Source organism: Pongo pygmaeus, chromosome 3 (assembly GCF_028885625.2).
Source record: "Pongo pygmaeus isolate AG05252 chromosome 3, NHGRI_mPonPyg2-v2.0_pri, whole genome shotgun sequence".
Taxonomy (NCBI): domain Eukaryota; kingdom Metazoa; phylum Chordata; class Mammalia; order Primates; family Hominidae; genus Pongo; species Pongo pygmaeus.
The window spans coordinates 197,380,476-197,393,399 of NC_072376.2; the positions used below are offsets into that span (position 1 = coordinate 197,380,476).

The window sequence follows — 12,924 nt, forward strand, 5'->3', positions numbered from 1 at the left end:
ACATGCACCTAGCGGGGCCTGGGGCTTTATGCACGTAACTGAACAAGTTTCTGATTTCGTAGTCTCAGTTCTATGGATGAGGGTTAAGAGTTGTATGAGTTGTATTGTTAACAATCTGTTTCTGACTTCTTTTTCAGGAATTGAAAAAAATGTTTCTGCACCTGTAGAGATCACCAATCTGGACTGGTGGGTTGGCTCCTCCCCTCAAACTTGCATCAGTATGATCTAACTAAAACCAACATTTCCAGTATTTTTTCTGCTACGTTCATATTGCCACCCACGCTAAGAGAAGGATGTTTTTTAAGTCCTTCAAAAATAGTAACTTTTTGAGTAGAATAAATAGTCCGGGGGTGGGGGAGGAAGATAGGGGTTGGGAGTAAATTGATTGATGCTAAGAGAGGGGTCCCTCTAGTGAAAATATAATAGCAGATCTGAAAACCTCTCCAATGGATCTAGAAGCTTGTTGCCATTTGGATCCCAGTGTTCTGTGCAGCCTGTCCTTCTGGCGCACACACCTTCCTTTCACCGCCAAGAAGTGGAATATTTCTTCCCTCACAGTGAGGGCAGGAGCCTGTGCTCTGTTAGATCAAAGCAGGTGCCATGTTTATTTCTCCTCCTGCAGAAATCACAGAGCCCATTTGGGCAGTCTAATTGTAGTTCCTTGTTGTTAATAGGTGTTAGTTCAGCAAAGGGTTGACAGTCGAGAGTTAGTGGTGCCCAGTGGTCATGGCCAAAGCTCTAGAGTTGTTCAGGGATTCAGAAAGCAAATAAGAGTCTGTGCAACTTCCTTTTTTCTCCTTAACTCTTTCTTCTCCTCAAAGAGCAACATGGGACCTAATTCTCTTTCTAACTTCTACTCCAGATTGGTGACTCTGAGATGCAGAAATACTACTGAGAGATTGACATTTCTCATCAGCTGTGATTCCCAAGATTTTACAATACTTATAATTTTAACATGGATTCAGATAGGATTAAGTACTTCATATATTTATTTTAACTATTAAGAATTAAAATTAATTCTGTTGTGATCGTTTCACTATATCCCTGGATAATTTTGGAAGTGAGCATCACACAGCTGGAACTGGGAATCATTAATTGCTTCATCCCATATTAGGCCTTTGTGATTTATTAAAGGGCTGGTTCATTATTATTATTATTATCATTATTATTATTATTTTGGTCTTGGAGCCTTTCTTCCTAGTTAACACGTGTGTGGAAGTCTAATGTCTGCACAGAGCTGAGAGATGGCCATGGTGACAGTGGAGACTATGGGCCCCAGTCCCTCTCCCCATCCGTTGAGGAGCCTCTGAGACCTCAGGGAGCCATGGGCCTCAGCCTGAAAACCACTAGTCTACTAAGTGGCTTTTCTAAGAAATCATTTTTTGCTAAATAATTTTTTATCTCAAATCAGGTATTAATTTATTTTCCGATTTATTTTAACTATCCTTTTTTTCTTCATTTTCCTGTTCTACTCTTTTTTCCTCTTGAGTTCCCAGTAGTGGATACCAGATTAGCAAAACAGAGGGTCTGTAATCCATGGTAGAAGTTCAGAACAATTGCTGGTGGTAGGTGTGGTGTATTTGCCTGTGTCTTTCTGTTCTACTGTTTCTCATTATGTAGCCTCTGCCTCCTACCTGCTTTTCACACGCTCGTTTTAAACCTTTCTCCTTTCCCTCTGGGCCCCTGGGCTTCCACAGACAGGAAGCTGCCGTACTAAAGAGATAGTTGCTAAGGAGACATTGGGAGTAGTTTAATGGGTTCTAACTAGAAAACCTTCCACTGCATAATATTGAAAGTTTTTTGTTTGTTTGAAGGTAAACAGAGATATTCATGAAATGGTTGAACCAGTATCTCTACAGAATATATTTTACTATCTCTAAACTTGGGGTGCAGAATATAGAATTTATGACTGGGATTATTTCTTGAAGTAAGTTGATTTTCAGTTGTTTCATTTTGTGCTTAAAGTTAAATGCTTTGTCATGGTACAAGGTGAAGACTGTTGTAAAGAGACAACCGTCACACAATAGCCACGTGTCTCCCCACTAATATTAAGTAGAATTTTCTCTACATGAAAACATGTATCACCTGTACATGTTATGCAGTTAGAGAATCTACGGAACAATTGCTAATTTTACCCCTTTCATATTTACTACTCTTCGATTAGAAGCTAGATGACAAACTATTTTCTACACATCTTAATAAAGTCACTGAGTTGTCTCGCTGATCCAGGAGTATGTTCTGCAAAGGAAAGTATTTGACTTCTAGAAACTTTACTCTCCAGTCTGGGGAGTATTTTAGCCAGATAGCATTATCATGCTCATACATTACCATTGCTGTGAGACATGGGAATCGTTTTAAATTTTTTTTAGAGATAGGGTCTCACTCTGTTGCCCAGGCTGGAGTGCAGTGGTGATTGTAGCTCACTGCCACCTGGAACTCCTGGGCTCAAGCAATCCTCCCACTTCAGCCTTTGAGTAGCTGGGACTACAGGTGTGTGACACCATGCCTGGTAATTTTTTAAAAAATTTTTGTAGATCCTTCTGCCTTGGGCTCCCAAAGTGCTAGGATTATAGGCATGAGCCACCATGCCCAGCCCTGACATGAAAATCTTAAGCAGGCCATTTATTAAAATCTTTCAGTAAATAATTCACTGAGCAGCTAAGCCCCAACCAAAAAAAAAAAAAAAAAAAAAAAAAAAACAGAAAAAGACCCCAAAAAGTGATTTTTCTCCACACTCCAGGGTTTGAGTGCTGGCTCGGAAGTCATGTTCAGCCACATTTCCAAAATTCTTTAGTCCTTTTGTTGGGAATTAAAGGGTATGTAGAAGGAAAAAGGGTAGAAACTTGAACTATGCTATGAGATCTAATATTGAAAATGAAAAGTCTTGATGTGAGAAGCCTGCGATTTCAAATATGAGGCCTAAAGCTGGTTGATAAACACAATATGAAAATCAGAGACCAAAGGCTGCCGGGGTATATCTGCTTAACGTATTGCACGAACCTGTGCTGTAGACGCCTGGGGCCAGGGGAACACATACGCACAGAAGGATGAACAACAGAACTGCTTGGTCTATTTCTCCCGCCTATAAAATCCTGAAATCCTGTTTTTAAGGTTGCACTCCATCAGCTCTCTTAAAAAAAAAAAAAAAAAAAGAAACCCACTTTTAAATTTGAGGACTATTTTTACTGCTAACATTCCATCTCCTTTAACTTTTTCATCAGTACATCTGGAGCCCTCAGTGTGAATGTCACAGACTGTAATCATTATTGCAACAATAATGAAATACATTCTTTACCACTATTTACCACTATTACATATATTACATATTTACCACTATTAATATGTTGGCTGTGATTGAAGGTGGGCGAAGGGATCTTACAGTAGAGACAGACCCCAGCTCAGATCATCTATTGCAATATGTGTTTACGGTGCCTGGTATACAGCAGGCACTCAATAAATGTTGAGCCCACCCCTTGAAAGCTGGTTTAAGAGTGAATCCTTTGGACCTTAAAATGTATTTTCCCATAGAAAATATGTCATTTGTAATACATGGATTCTGAGGCGAACCCACAGTCACTATTTATTTCATTATATGCTAGGTATATAACAGAAATAATCCATATTTTCTACCTTATTAGTGTACAGATTCTTCCTTGATGCTTATTTCTTCTTCACAGTCACGCTAGGAGTAGGTACATCCCATCATAACTCTCTATATTTTAGAGATGAGGAAGTCAGATACTGTAAAAAGTTACTTTAGTGATTAAGAATGAAACCGAAGGAATGTGTCTTGAAATCTTTGGGGTTTTGCATCTTTGCTACCCCTCCTCCTTCCTTCGCCTGCTGCATGCCTCAGTGGTAGCTCTGGCAAAGCCACTGGTGAGTTTTCCTGGGGGAGACGTCATGTAGGCAAGTCTAGCACTTTCCCGTTTAGTGATGACATTTTGGAGTGTCCTTTAGGTATGCTCAGATTTACCATAAGCATAATGAGAAAACGGACTTCTCTCTATAAATGGATTACCTTTCTGGAGGTACCCTCGACATTCAAGGAAGTCCCAGGGTTTTTTTTTTTTTTTTTTTTTTGGTTGTCAGTGAACAAATTGCCTTTTAAACAATTAACTCTTGGCTTCTTGGTGAGAAGCAAACTCAAAGCCACAAGGAGTTAGGCTTAAATAACCTGTTGGAAAGGGCTATCAGAGTACAGGATTCAGACAAAGTTGCTATCAGCCTAGGATGGGAATGAAAGAGAGGAGAGGACGTCTCTGCTGTAGTAATTTGACCTGTTAACTAGCTCTAGCAGGCTTAAGTCAGTTGTGGGGACCAGCTCTCAGAGACTATTTCCTAAATGTTGACTCTGCCTCATGCAGTGGATGTTTTGAGAATGCTTCTGGCTTCCTCAATCTCTGTAGCTGATACATTTCTTGTAGCCACATTGAGGCCCTGGAACAGGAAAGCTACTCAGTTCTTCTCAGTCTGGCCCAGTCATCTTATTTCTGCCATTGCCGTATACATTTGAAATCTTAAATGCTCTAAATATCTTAAAGCAATGAAATAGATTCAAATGTTTCTAACTTAGAAAAAGTAAAAGAGAGAGCATAATAATACAGCTTTTAAATCACCTCTATTCTATACGAATTATTTTAAAAAGAAAATATTTCACGTATAATCCCAGCATTTTGGGAGGCCAAGGCGGGCAGATTGCTTGCACTTAGGAGTTCGAGACCAGCCTAGGCAGCATGGCGAAACCCAGTCTCTACTAAAAACACGAAAATTAGCCGGGTGTGGTGGCACATGTCTGTGGTCCCAGCTACTCGGGAGACTGAGGTAGGAGGATTGCTTCAGCCTGAGAGGCAGAGGTTGCAGTGAGCTGAGATCACACCACTGCACTCCAGCCTGGGGGACAGAGCAAGACCTTGTCTCCAAAAAAAAAACCAAAACCAAAAAATCCAAACAAAAACAATCCTGCCAAAAGTGGGGCAGAAATGAGTGGAAACTTAACAAATGAATGGGGAAAAAAAATCTAAGTTCCTTTATCAAAAATATAATGTATTTTAACTAAAGTGTTAAATTTTGAAACAGTGGAATAAAACGTTTAAAGTGAAGTTTATTCCCATCTGTGCTGCAAATGCTCAGGGTCCCCCAAAAAAGGGCATGCTCAGAGTCCCCCACAGTCAAAATCTGCTAATCCAGAACGAAAATGGAATCATTAGGGTAAAATTATCGAGTGTGTTCAGGAGCGGCTATGCCAGTGAATTTCCAGCCTGAAATGAAATCATGACTTAGGTGTATTTATGAGTATCTATTTTAAAAACCACTGTGATAGCTAGCTATCACCTCAAATTTTGAAGTCATTTCCTTGAGTGTGAAAAGAAGAAGACATTTCAAAGTGCATTTAGCTGTTTAAAAACCCTTTATTCACTGAGTGTGCTGCTGATTATTACATGTCTGTGGAAGCTTCTGGAGCCCGTGGTGGAGAGGCAGATGTGAATAATCAGTTGAGATGTATATTGATATGACATTATGAACCAACAGAGGAAATCCATTAACGACATCATTTGCTCTTCCTCTGGGGCTCAGTTTATAATTATTTATGTTCCAAACGAAACAAAACAAACCCTTTTTGCTCTTTTAGTACTCGGGAGAGCCTGGCTTCCAACACATCAAGCATTGTTGAAAGTAACCGTCGTCAGAACCCCGCTTTGAGCCCGGCCCATGGTGGAGCTGGTCCAGCCTTCAACTTCCGAGCGAGCACGGAGCCCCCGACAAATGAAGCTGAGAAGCTACAGAAACCTTCCAACTGCTTGCAAGCTTCTGTTACTAGCGTGTGATAGTCCTTCTGCCTCAGATCTTCTGTCTCATTTGATACAGCAAAGTTTACGACACTGGGACTGATGTTTACATCTTTGGAAAGACAAGCATCTCAACCACAGTTTTTGTGTTTACTTAAACTGTGCTGCTAAGTAGGGCTAGGGCAAAAAAACAAAAAATCTTTATTTCAGAGTATTGCTTTTCACATTTATGGCTCTGTAGCAACTGAATAACAGTAGGGGTGATATGTATACTTTTGCTTCACTAATTGTATCTGAGCACACATAGGAAAGTCTAAACACTGTAAGTGTAATATGCATTTTCAATGTCATGCAGTTGCCAATTCCATTTTAAAATGCCACAGATGCGTGTTGCTCCCAGTCTGTGGTTAAATGGTGCCACAGAACTGATCCTTGACACTTCCAAAAAAAAACAAAACAAAAAAATTAAAAAAAAAAAAAAAAAAAAAACAGAACTAAGCTACCACGAAATGTCAAATGCAAGGGTCCACCTTGAGGGAAAGAGATGCCAAACTAACTAGAAGGGACCCCGGCCCTTTGTGTGTGAATTGTTTATGCGCCAGTCATTTTTCACTGTGAGTTTTCGTGACACTACTTTGCAGGAGCCCATGGAAGTGTGTGAGAAGGGGTCGCAATGGAGATTTCTTGGGAGTGAATGTTTTCAGGGTTTTGTTTTCAAGTGTAACAGATGCTTGTCTGATTTTTTAACCTTCCATGATCTCAAACAGGAATATAGGCCTTTGAATCTGAAGTGGACAAAGGAAAGGAATTTCCAGTCTGGCTGGGGCACAGCACTAGGTGATGGAAAAGGTGATGTGGACTTGTAAAAGGTATTACTCAAATATTGAAGGAAGAGAATTTCCTCCTTGTAATACTTAGGATGACCCTATCTTACTCTAATAGATACAATAATTAGTTTGTTTAAAAGCAAAATGTTCTTTGTGATACAAATGAAGAGTAGGGCCTGAGGATGTTATTCTTTCTAATGGAAGGACATAAATCTATTTTATGTAGTTTTAAATAGAATGCCTAAATTAGGCTGTGGGAGATAATTTTTAGTGGTTATAGGAAAAAGCAAATTTAGGGAGAGTTGAACTTCAGGCCTTTTATTCCTGGGAAGATATCTATAGAGAAAACTTTTAAAATAATTTTTGATTAGAAATATACATGTGCCCATGTAATAAACAACAGAATGTGCTCATTCTGCTAGTGCGATATAATCCTAATTTGTACTCCCCTAAAATTTATCAGAATAACAATTATGCATACATGAACTATGCCAGAGTAATGTTTACAGATACTTTGTAACCAATTTCAGGAGGCGTTTTTAGCTGGATGTGTAGTTAATTAGCCCAACTTATTTCCAAATGGTTTGTTAACATTTTGCTTTGGTTTACAATGTCATGTTGAACACAAAGAAGACCCAGGAGCAAAGGGATGACCAAAAATTTCATATTATAGCAAAGAGACATTCCAACGTTCCCATGTTTTATTTTCTGAGAACAGTGGGACAGATCTGTAGTAATGGAATATTATTTGCAAAAAGGTTACATATGACACAAGTAAGTGTTCTGACATAAAGTTTTATTTAGTTCAGTGGCATGTGCTGTTGGGAGCCATACACCATAAAATATATATATCCCAAAATAAATCCAGAATATTTTCACCTCCAATTTCAGTAATTGGCATATGATTTGTGAGACACATCTGTTTTTGTATGAGGTTTAATCACTAGCAATCTGTTTAAAGAATCCAGTCCTATACACAGTTGGACTCATTCTTGAAACCTTTAAATGCTCCCTCATAGTTTTTCAGTTATTTGGAAGTTGCATTGGGTCAAACTGAACTCCTTGAGTTTGGTGTGAATTCCTTTTTTGTGCTTATTATAGTGAAATTTTAGCACGTTTCTTAGTAAACTCCCATACCATTGAAATGCTTAAGCCAGTTGGCTTTCAGTCTCATGCCTTATTTCCTCCAAGGCATGCCTCGACGCATTGTTTGTCTCATTGCTTAAATATGTCCAGAACGAATGATCATGTATCTAATAGACTACATAGTTGGTTCCCTTGGGGAGTTATATATCATACAGTTACTAAATTTTTGTCTAAATTCATTTTTTCCAAAAACCTGCTCTCAAATTTTTCTTCTACTCTCAGTTCATAAATAATATAACCATTGAAGCAACACATCAGCCTCTAGCTGATCCTCTGAAAGTAGCCATTGAAATAATCGAATACTGTATGAACAGGAAAGGAAAGCATTACCTTTAAGAGAAGCTTTAAAATAGGAATTTATTGATATTTCATGAGACATAGGTTTACAGAAGACATTATTCAAATAAATATGTACACTATTTGCCTGATGCTATGGGGTACATAATTTTTAAAAAACTCCTTTAGACCAGCAGCCATTAGTGTAGAAATGATGGACCTTAAAGGTGATACCATGTAAGCAGACGTTGCATATAAAAATATTCCTGCCTGAATCTGATTGAGATTCTTGAATAGGGGAGGAGTGGCAGCCGGCAGCACATTGCAAATGTCACCCGAGGTCACGGTGAGGCTCTCGGTCCCGGAACAGTGCAGTCCTCACCAGGCGTTGCCAGTATCCCTCTCCTCCTGTAAAATCATAGCTTTGTGTTACACGACTGCTTATCCAGTCTTAGGGTTTAGCAACTGAAAGGTTTACAAAACTGAATCTGGTTGAATCTCTGTGAAAGGGTCAACACATCTGTCGGCATTTTGCACACTTATGTATTATTATGATACAACATATTACTTTATGGTAATTTTTATTTTTACATATAACTACCTCCATAAATTTGATGAAATGGCAGCCGTGTGTTAAAGTGTATCGTTCAGAAGAGCAAAGTTGAACACTTCCTTCAACATTAGGGCATGGCGTGCTGTGTGTGTCAGTGATTGCCTCTGTGGACTCATGACTTTCCATCGCCATGGCTTTCTCTTACACCGCTGTTTAGCTTTCAGATGTAATCCTGTCTTCTCTCTTCCCCACGAAAGCGCACTCAATTTTGTTAGGAATGAACGGAAGTTTAAAAAACTCTTGCGCCCACCCCCGTCCTCCACCCATTCCTGTTAAAAGTTCTCTGGCGAAGAGCCAATGGGTGAACGTAATTGAAAGAGCTATTTACTCCTTTGGAAACCTGATTTGAAGTCTAAGTTTTCAGTAACAGAAGACACACAAGCAATGTGGACTGCCAAGCTTGAAGCACCTCGGGCTCTGCCTTCACTCTCATGCTACCATGTCGAGCCCAAACTCCACTTTAATTAAAAGAGCTGTGCTGTGAATTCCACAACTTCTGTTAAATAATTTGTGTTCCATTATATATATTTTGCACATCTCAGGGGACCATAATGAACATATGAAAGGGGGGGTGCCATCAAATAGAGAAAACAAAGAGAAGAGGTGAATGGAGACTAGCTGGATAAAAATAACAAATTACTGCTTCTCTGATGTTGTGAAGGTCAGGTTCAGGAAGCATCAGTTCACAGTTAATCTGGAGTAACAATGATCTGAATACCAGCTGTTCCCAGGTCTCTCTTTTCCATAGCCCAAACAGCATTTCTAAAATGTAAATTTAAATTACATTGCAGTCACCATGGGGAGAAGAAACCTGTTCAGTGGAAGCAGAAGCATTGTTCCTTTTTTAGGTTGGCGCAGCTTTGCAAAACTCTACCCAGGATAAACCACTTATCACCACCAAGTGTACTTGAAAATAAAGTTTTTAACTTAAATTACAAGCATATTGCTCATAATACAATAGTGATCATTTTTTGAAAGTCTCGCCATTTATAACATGGGCAGTATTTGGAGCTTGATTTAAAAACCAACAAAAACCGATAATGACTTTGCACGATTCACTTTGGGATCTCAAAGTGCTTCCAAAGCATTCAGATTCACAAACAATTCACAAGACAGGTCATCTTTGTAATACCCATACTTAAAATGAATTAACAAAAGGAGTGACTTAAGATTCCCCAGGAACACAGTGGCAGCTATTGATGATCTGTTTTCTATCTGTTTGATAGAGCATCATGAGAAATCACTAAATACAATGCTATTTTTCTGATGTGTGCTAATAAAGTCAAAGAAAACAAATACAACTTGACACTTTTGTCCATTTTCATTCAAAAAAAAAAGTTCAGGGTGTTTAGAATTTTACACCTCAGCACACTTTACTGGTATCAATGGATAAAGCGGGTGATTGACAGATCCACCCAAATGCCATTGCAGTCAGAAGCAGATCTGGACACACCCTTGTTTACAGTTTCATATTGGGTTTCTATAGTTCCCGTGCTAAATCACCATCTTTCAGGAACATGACTGCTCCTGGCAGTGGAAGGTGCTGAAACAGAAATTTTAATTAAAAACTTTATCAAGTACTCTTCACAGTGCTGCTTAGCACCATAGAAATTCAGTACAATATATCAAGCCCTACTTTGGAGGAGCTGGATTTCTGAGGGAGCTGATCCAGTTCTAAGTGTTTTCTCGAATTAGGAGATAGATGATCTTTGACGGGGAGCTCCTCCGTCACCACAGGCCAGTCACAGAACCAACTAGCCACGTGCTGCCAGACCTCAGTGGGCCCAAGCAGGAGCAATCTCTTCTATCCCTCATCTCCCCCAGGACCATCCTGCCCATTGTCAATGTCATCCAGGGCTCTTTTGGTAGTGAGTGACTTTTCTGCACATGTTTAGGGCTTGGAGGAGCTAGAACACAGGAAACATGAATGCAAAAGGCATGGAAAACACTGTTTTGCTTTGGGTTAGTAAAATGTGGGCAGGAAAAAGATTACTATCGGTCTGAGCTTTGCCAAGTGAGATAGAATCAGCTGTCACCCCATTCCTCTCCCAGAAGGTCTTATGGTATTAAGGGTACATCCAATATTTTCCCACAGATTTTTATTCAGGAGATGTTTCATAAATTACATATATGAAAACATTCATTATTACATTTCCTTGTGTGTTTCAAACAGACATTGGCACCTTCCTATTGAGTTAATACTCTGCATCTTTTGCAGCAGCACCCCACAAGGAGATTCCCAGAGATGGCTCCCCTAACACACAATCCTGTGATTTTACAGTTCTATGACTTACAGTTGATGATTCACAAGATTCAGGATTCTACAAGACTCAAGGGGGAACTAAACGTTTTTATGATTGTACATAATCAGTTATAGGGCTGTAATCATTAATTGTTGGCTTCAAATGTGGACACACACACACACACACACACACACACAAACACACCATGCCAAGGAGGGAATGGGGTGTTTCAAGTCAGGCAGCAATGATTCTGGAAGGTTGGAAATGTACAGTTAGAAGCTTGGCTGGTCCATGTACAGTTGTCTGCCTCCCTGTCCCAAGGCTGATCTTAGTAAACCTGTTCCCTTGCTCCCACCAAGAAGAGGTACGAAATGTGAGACCTGAGATCTCCTCCAATATCTGTCCTCCGCAGTTCCGGGAAACTAATCATGAAGTACACACACAGCAGCTCCTCCACTTCCTTTCCTCCGAGGTCCTCCTTTCCGTTCTCCCACCTAGATACTGACACACCGCCACGGTTTCCACATTGGAAGGGCAGAACATTGTGCAGTATCGTGCACACTTGCTGGGTTAGGAATAGAGCTGCCCTAGGGTCACCTTCATGCAAGTATTGACAGCTACGAATTAAAGTCCTTAGAGCAGTTGACACAGATACTACGTTCTAGAAGAGAACGAAATTTAAACGTCAAGTTTAAAGGGATCATAATTCTGCAGGTATCTTTCTCTGAGTGACTGAATGTGACTATTGCATTAGGGTAAATGAATTAAGACGTGCAAGTGGGATTTACTGTATGTTAGAAAGGAGTTTTGCAGCCAAGACTGCCTTGAATAAAATGTGTTTGCACTGAAAAAAAAATTTTAAATTACTTGGTCTCTGGTTGCTGTAAAGGTCATCCAAGATGGATGTTCTGTTTATATTGTATAGTATTTCATATGAAATAATTACAGTTCATGAAATGTCTTCCCTAATGTTACTGATTTATAACAGCACATTTGTAACATGGTTTTTATCGTGTCAGTGTACCATACTGTAAATGATGATTACTTGTCATGCTTAGTATAATAACTTAAAAGAAAAAAAAGGACAGGGATTTTTGTAAGTCTATATTTGAAAGTCCCTCCCTATGGTGATACTGTGTTCATGTTGTTTATGTAGTGTTGTGTGAAATATCCATTTTGGATTGTGTTACTTTTTAAGATATTAAATAACATTTGGTTATATGTCTTAAGTGGATTTTTTTTGGCACTTGAGAGAAACTATTTTAGGTGAGGTTAATTGATTTCTCTCTTCAATTAATAGGATTTTATAACATTGTGATTACACAATATTATTAGAGCTTCTGAGTTAAAACAACTAAAAATGAAAATTTCTGATCAAAATTCTTTTTCCATGAAAGCTGGGGGGAAAAAAATCACATTTTTAGGTAACTGAATTTAAAACAGAGTGAGAGAGATGCCTATAACTACATTTTCTATATGAAATTATAAAGTGATGTGATTAGGTCTGGGGTTTCTTTTTCATTAGCACTCATGTCTCAGCATTTGTTCCCAAGTGGATGGGATCCTATCCCCAGTAAACATGAGGAGGCTGCTCACAGGTTCCAGTGAGTCATTTGCACAGGTTCGGAATCCTCCATGTTTATTTGCCTTCAGCTGTCATTCATTCTTCTGAGTCTCTCACTGTGGCAAATCTTTGCCCGTAGAGAATGGGCTTTTTCAAACCAAAGGGATTTGCTGCCCCATTAATGATGAAGCTAGGAAATATTATTCTCAGTCAAAAACAATGAGCCATAAAGTTGAGCCTGATTTTCTTATGAAGGCAATATCCAAAGTAGACTTCCCAAAATTGTTGTGAACAATGACAGTGTCTACAGATAAGTGTCTGGAGACCCCAAGGTGACTGCTTTGAAGAACAAGTTGTATTTTGTTGCATAAGTTTGTCTATATATTTTAAACTGTCTCAATACAGATGTTTCCTTTTTCAGGCATGAAGTTAGGAAGAGCAGGAATACTGGGAGTATATTCTGAGT

The 12,924-nt window shown here is 39.1% G+C and overlaps 1 protein-coding gene across 7 annotated transcripts in view; it reads left to right on the top strand.

Moving 5' to 3' along the window:
• STOX2 (storkhead box 2) overlaps positions 1 to 12,115 on the top strand; it is a 171,514-nt gene extending 159,399 nt beyond the window's left edge. For 4 of the 7 annotated variants that reach the window (XM_063664323.1, XM_054485283.2, XM_063664324.1 and 1 more), the window contains one exon: positions 5,633 to 12,115. In XM_063664323.1, coding sequence (XP_063520393.1) covers positions 5,633 to 5,828 — 196 coding nt within the window. In that variant the 3' untranslated portion in view covers positions 5,829 to 12,115. Of the gene's footprint in view, positions 1 to 137; positions 187 to 1,814; positions 1,928 to 5,632 lie in introns of those variants that run through there. The other 3 variants (XM_063664326.1, XM_063664325.1, XM_054485286.2) reach the window with 2 other exon arrangements.
• The last annotated feature ends 809 nt before the right edge of the window (positions 12,116 to 12,924 follow it).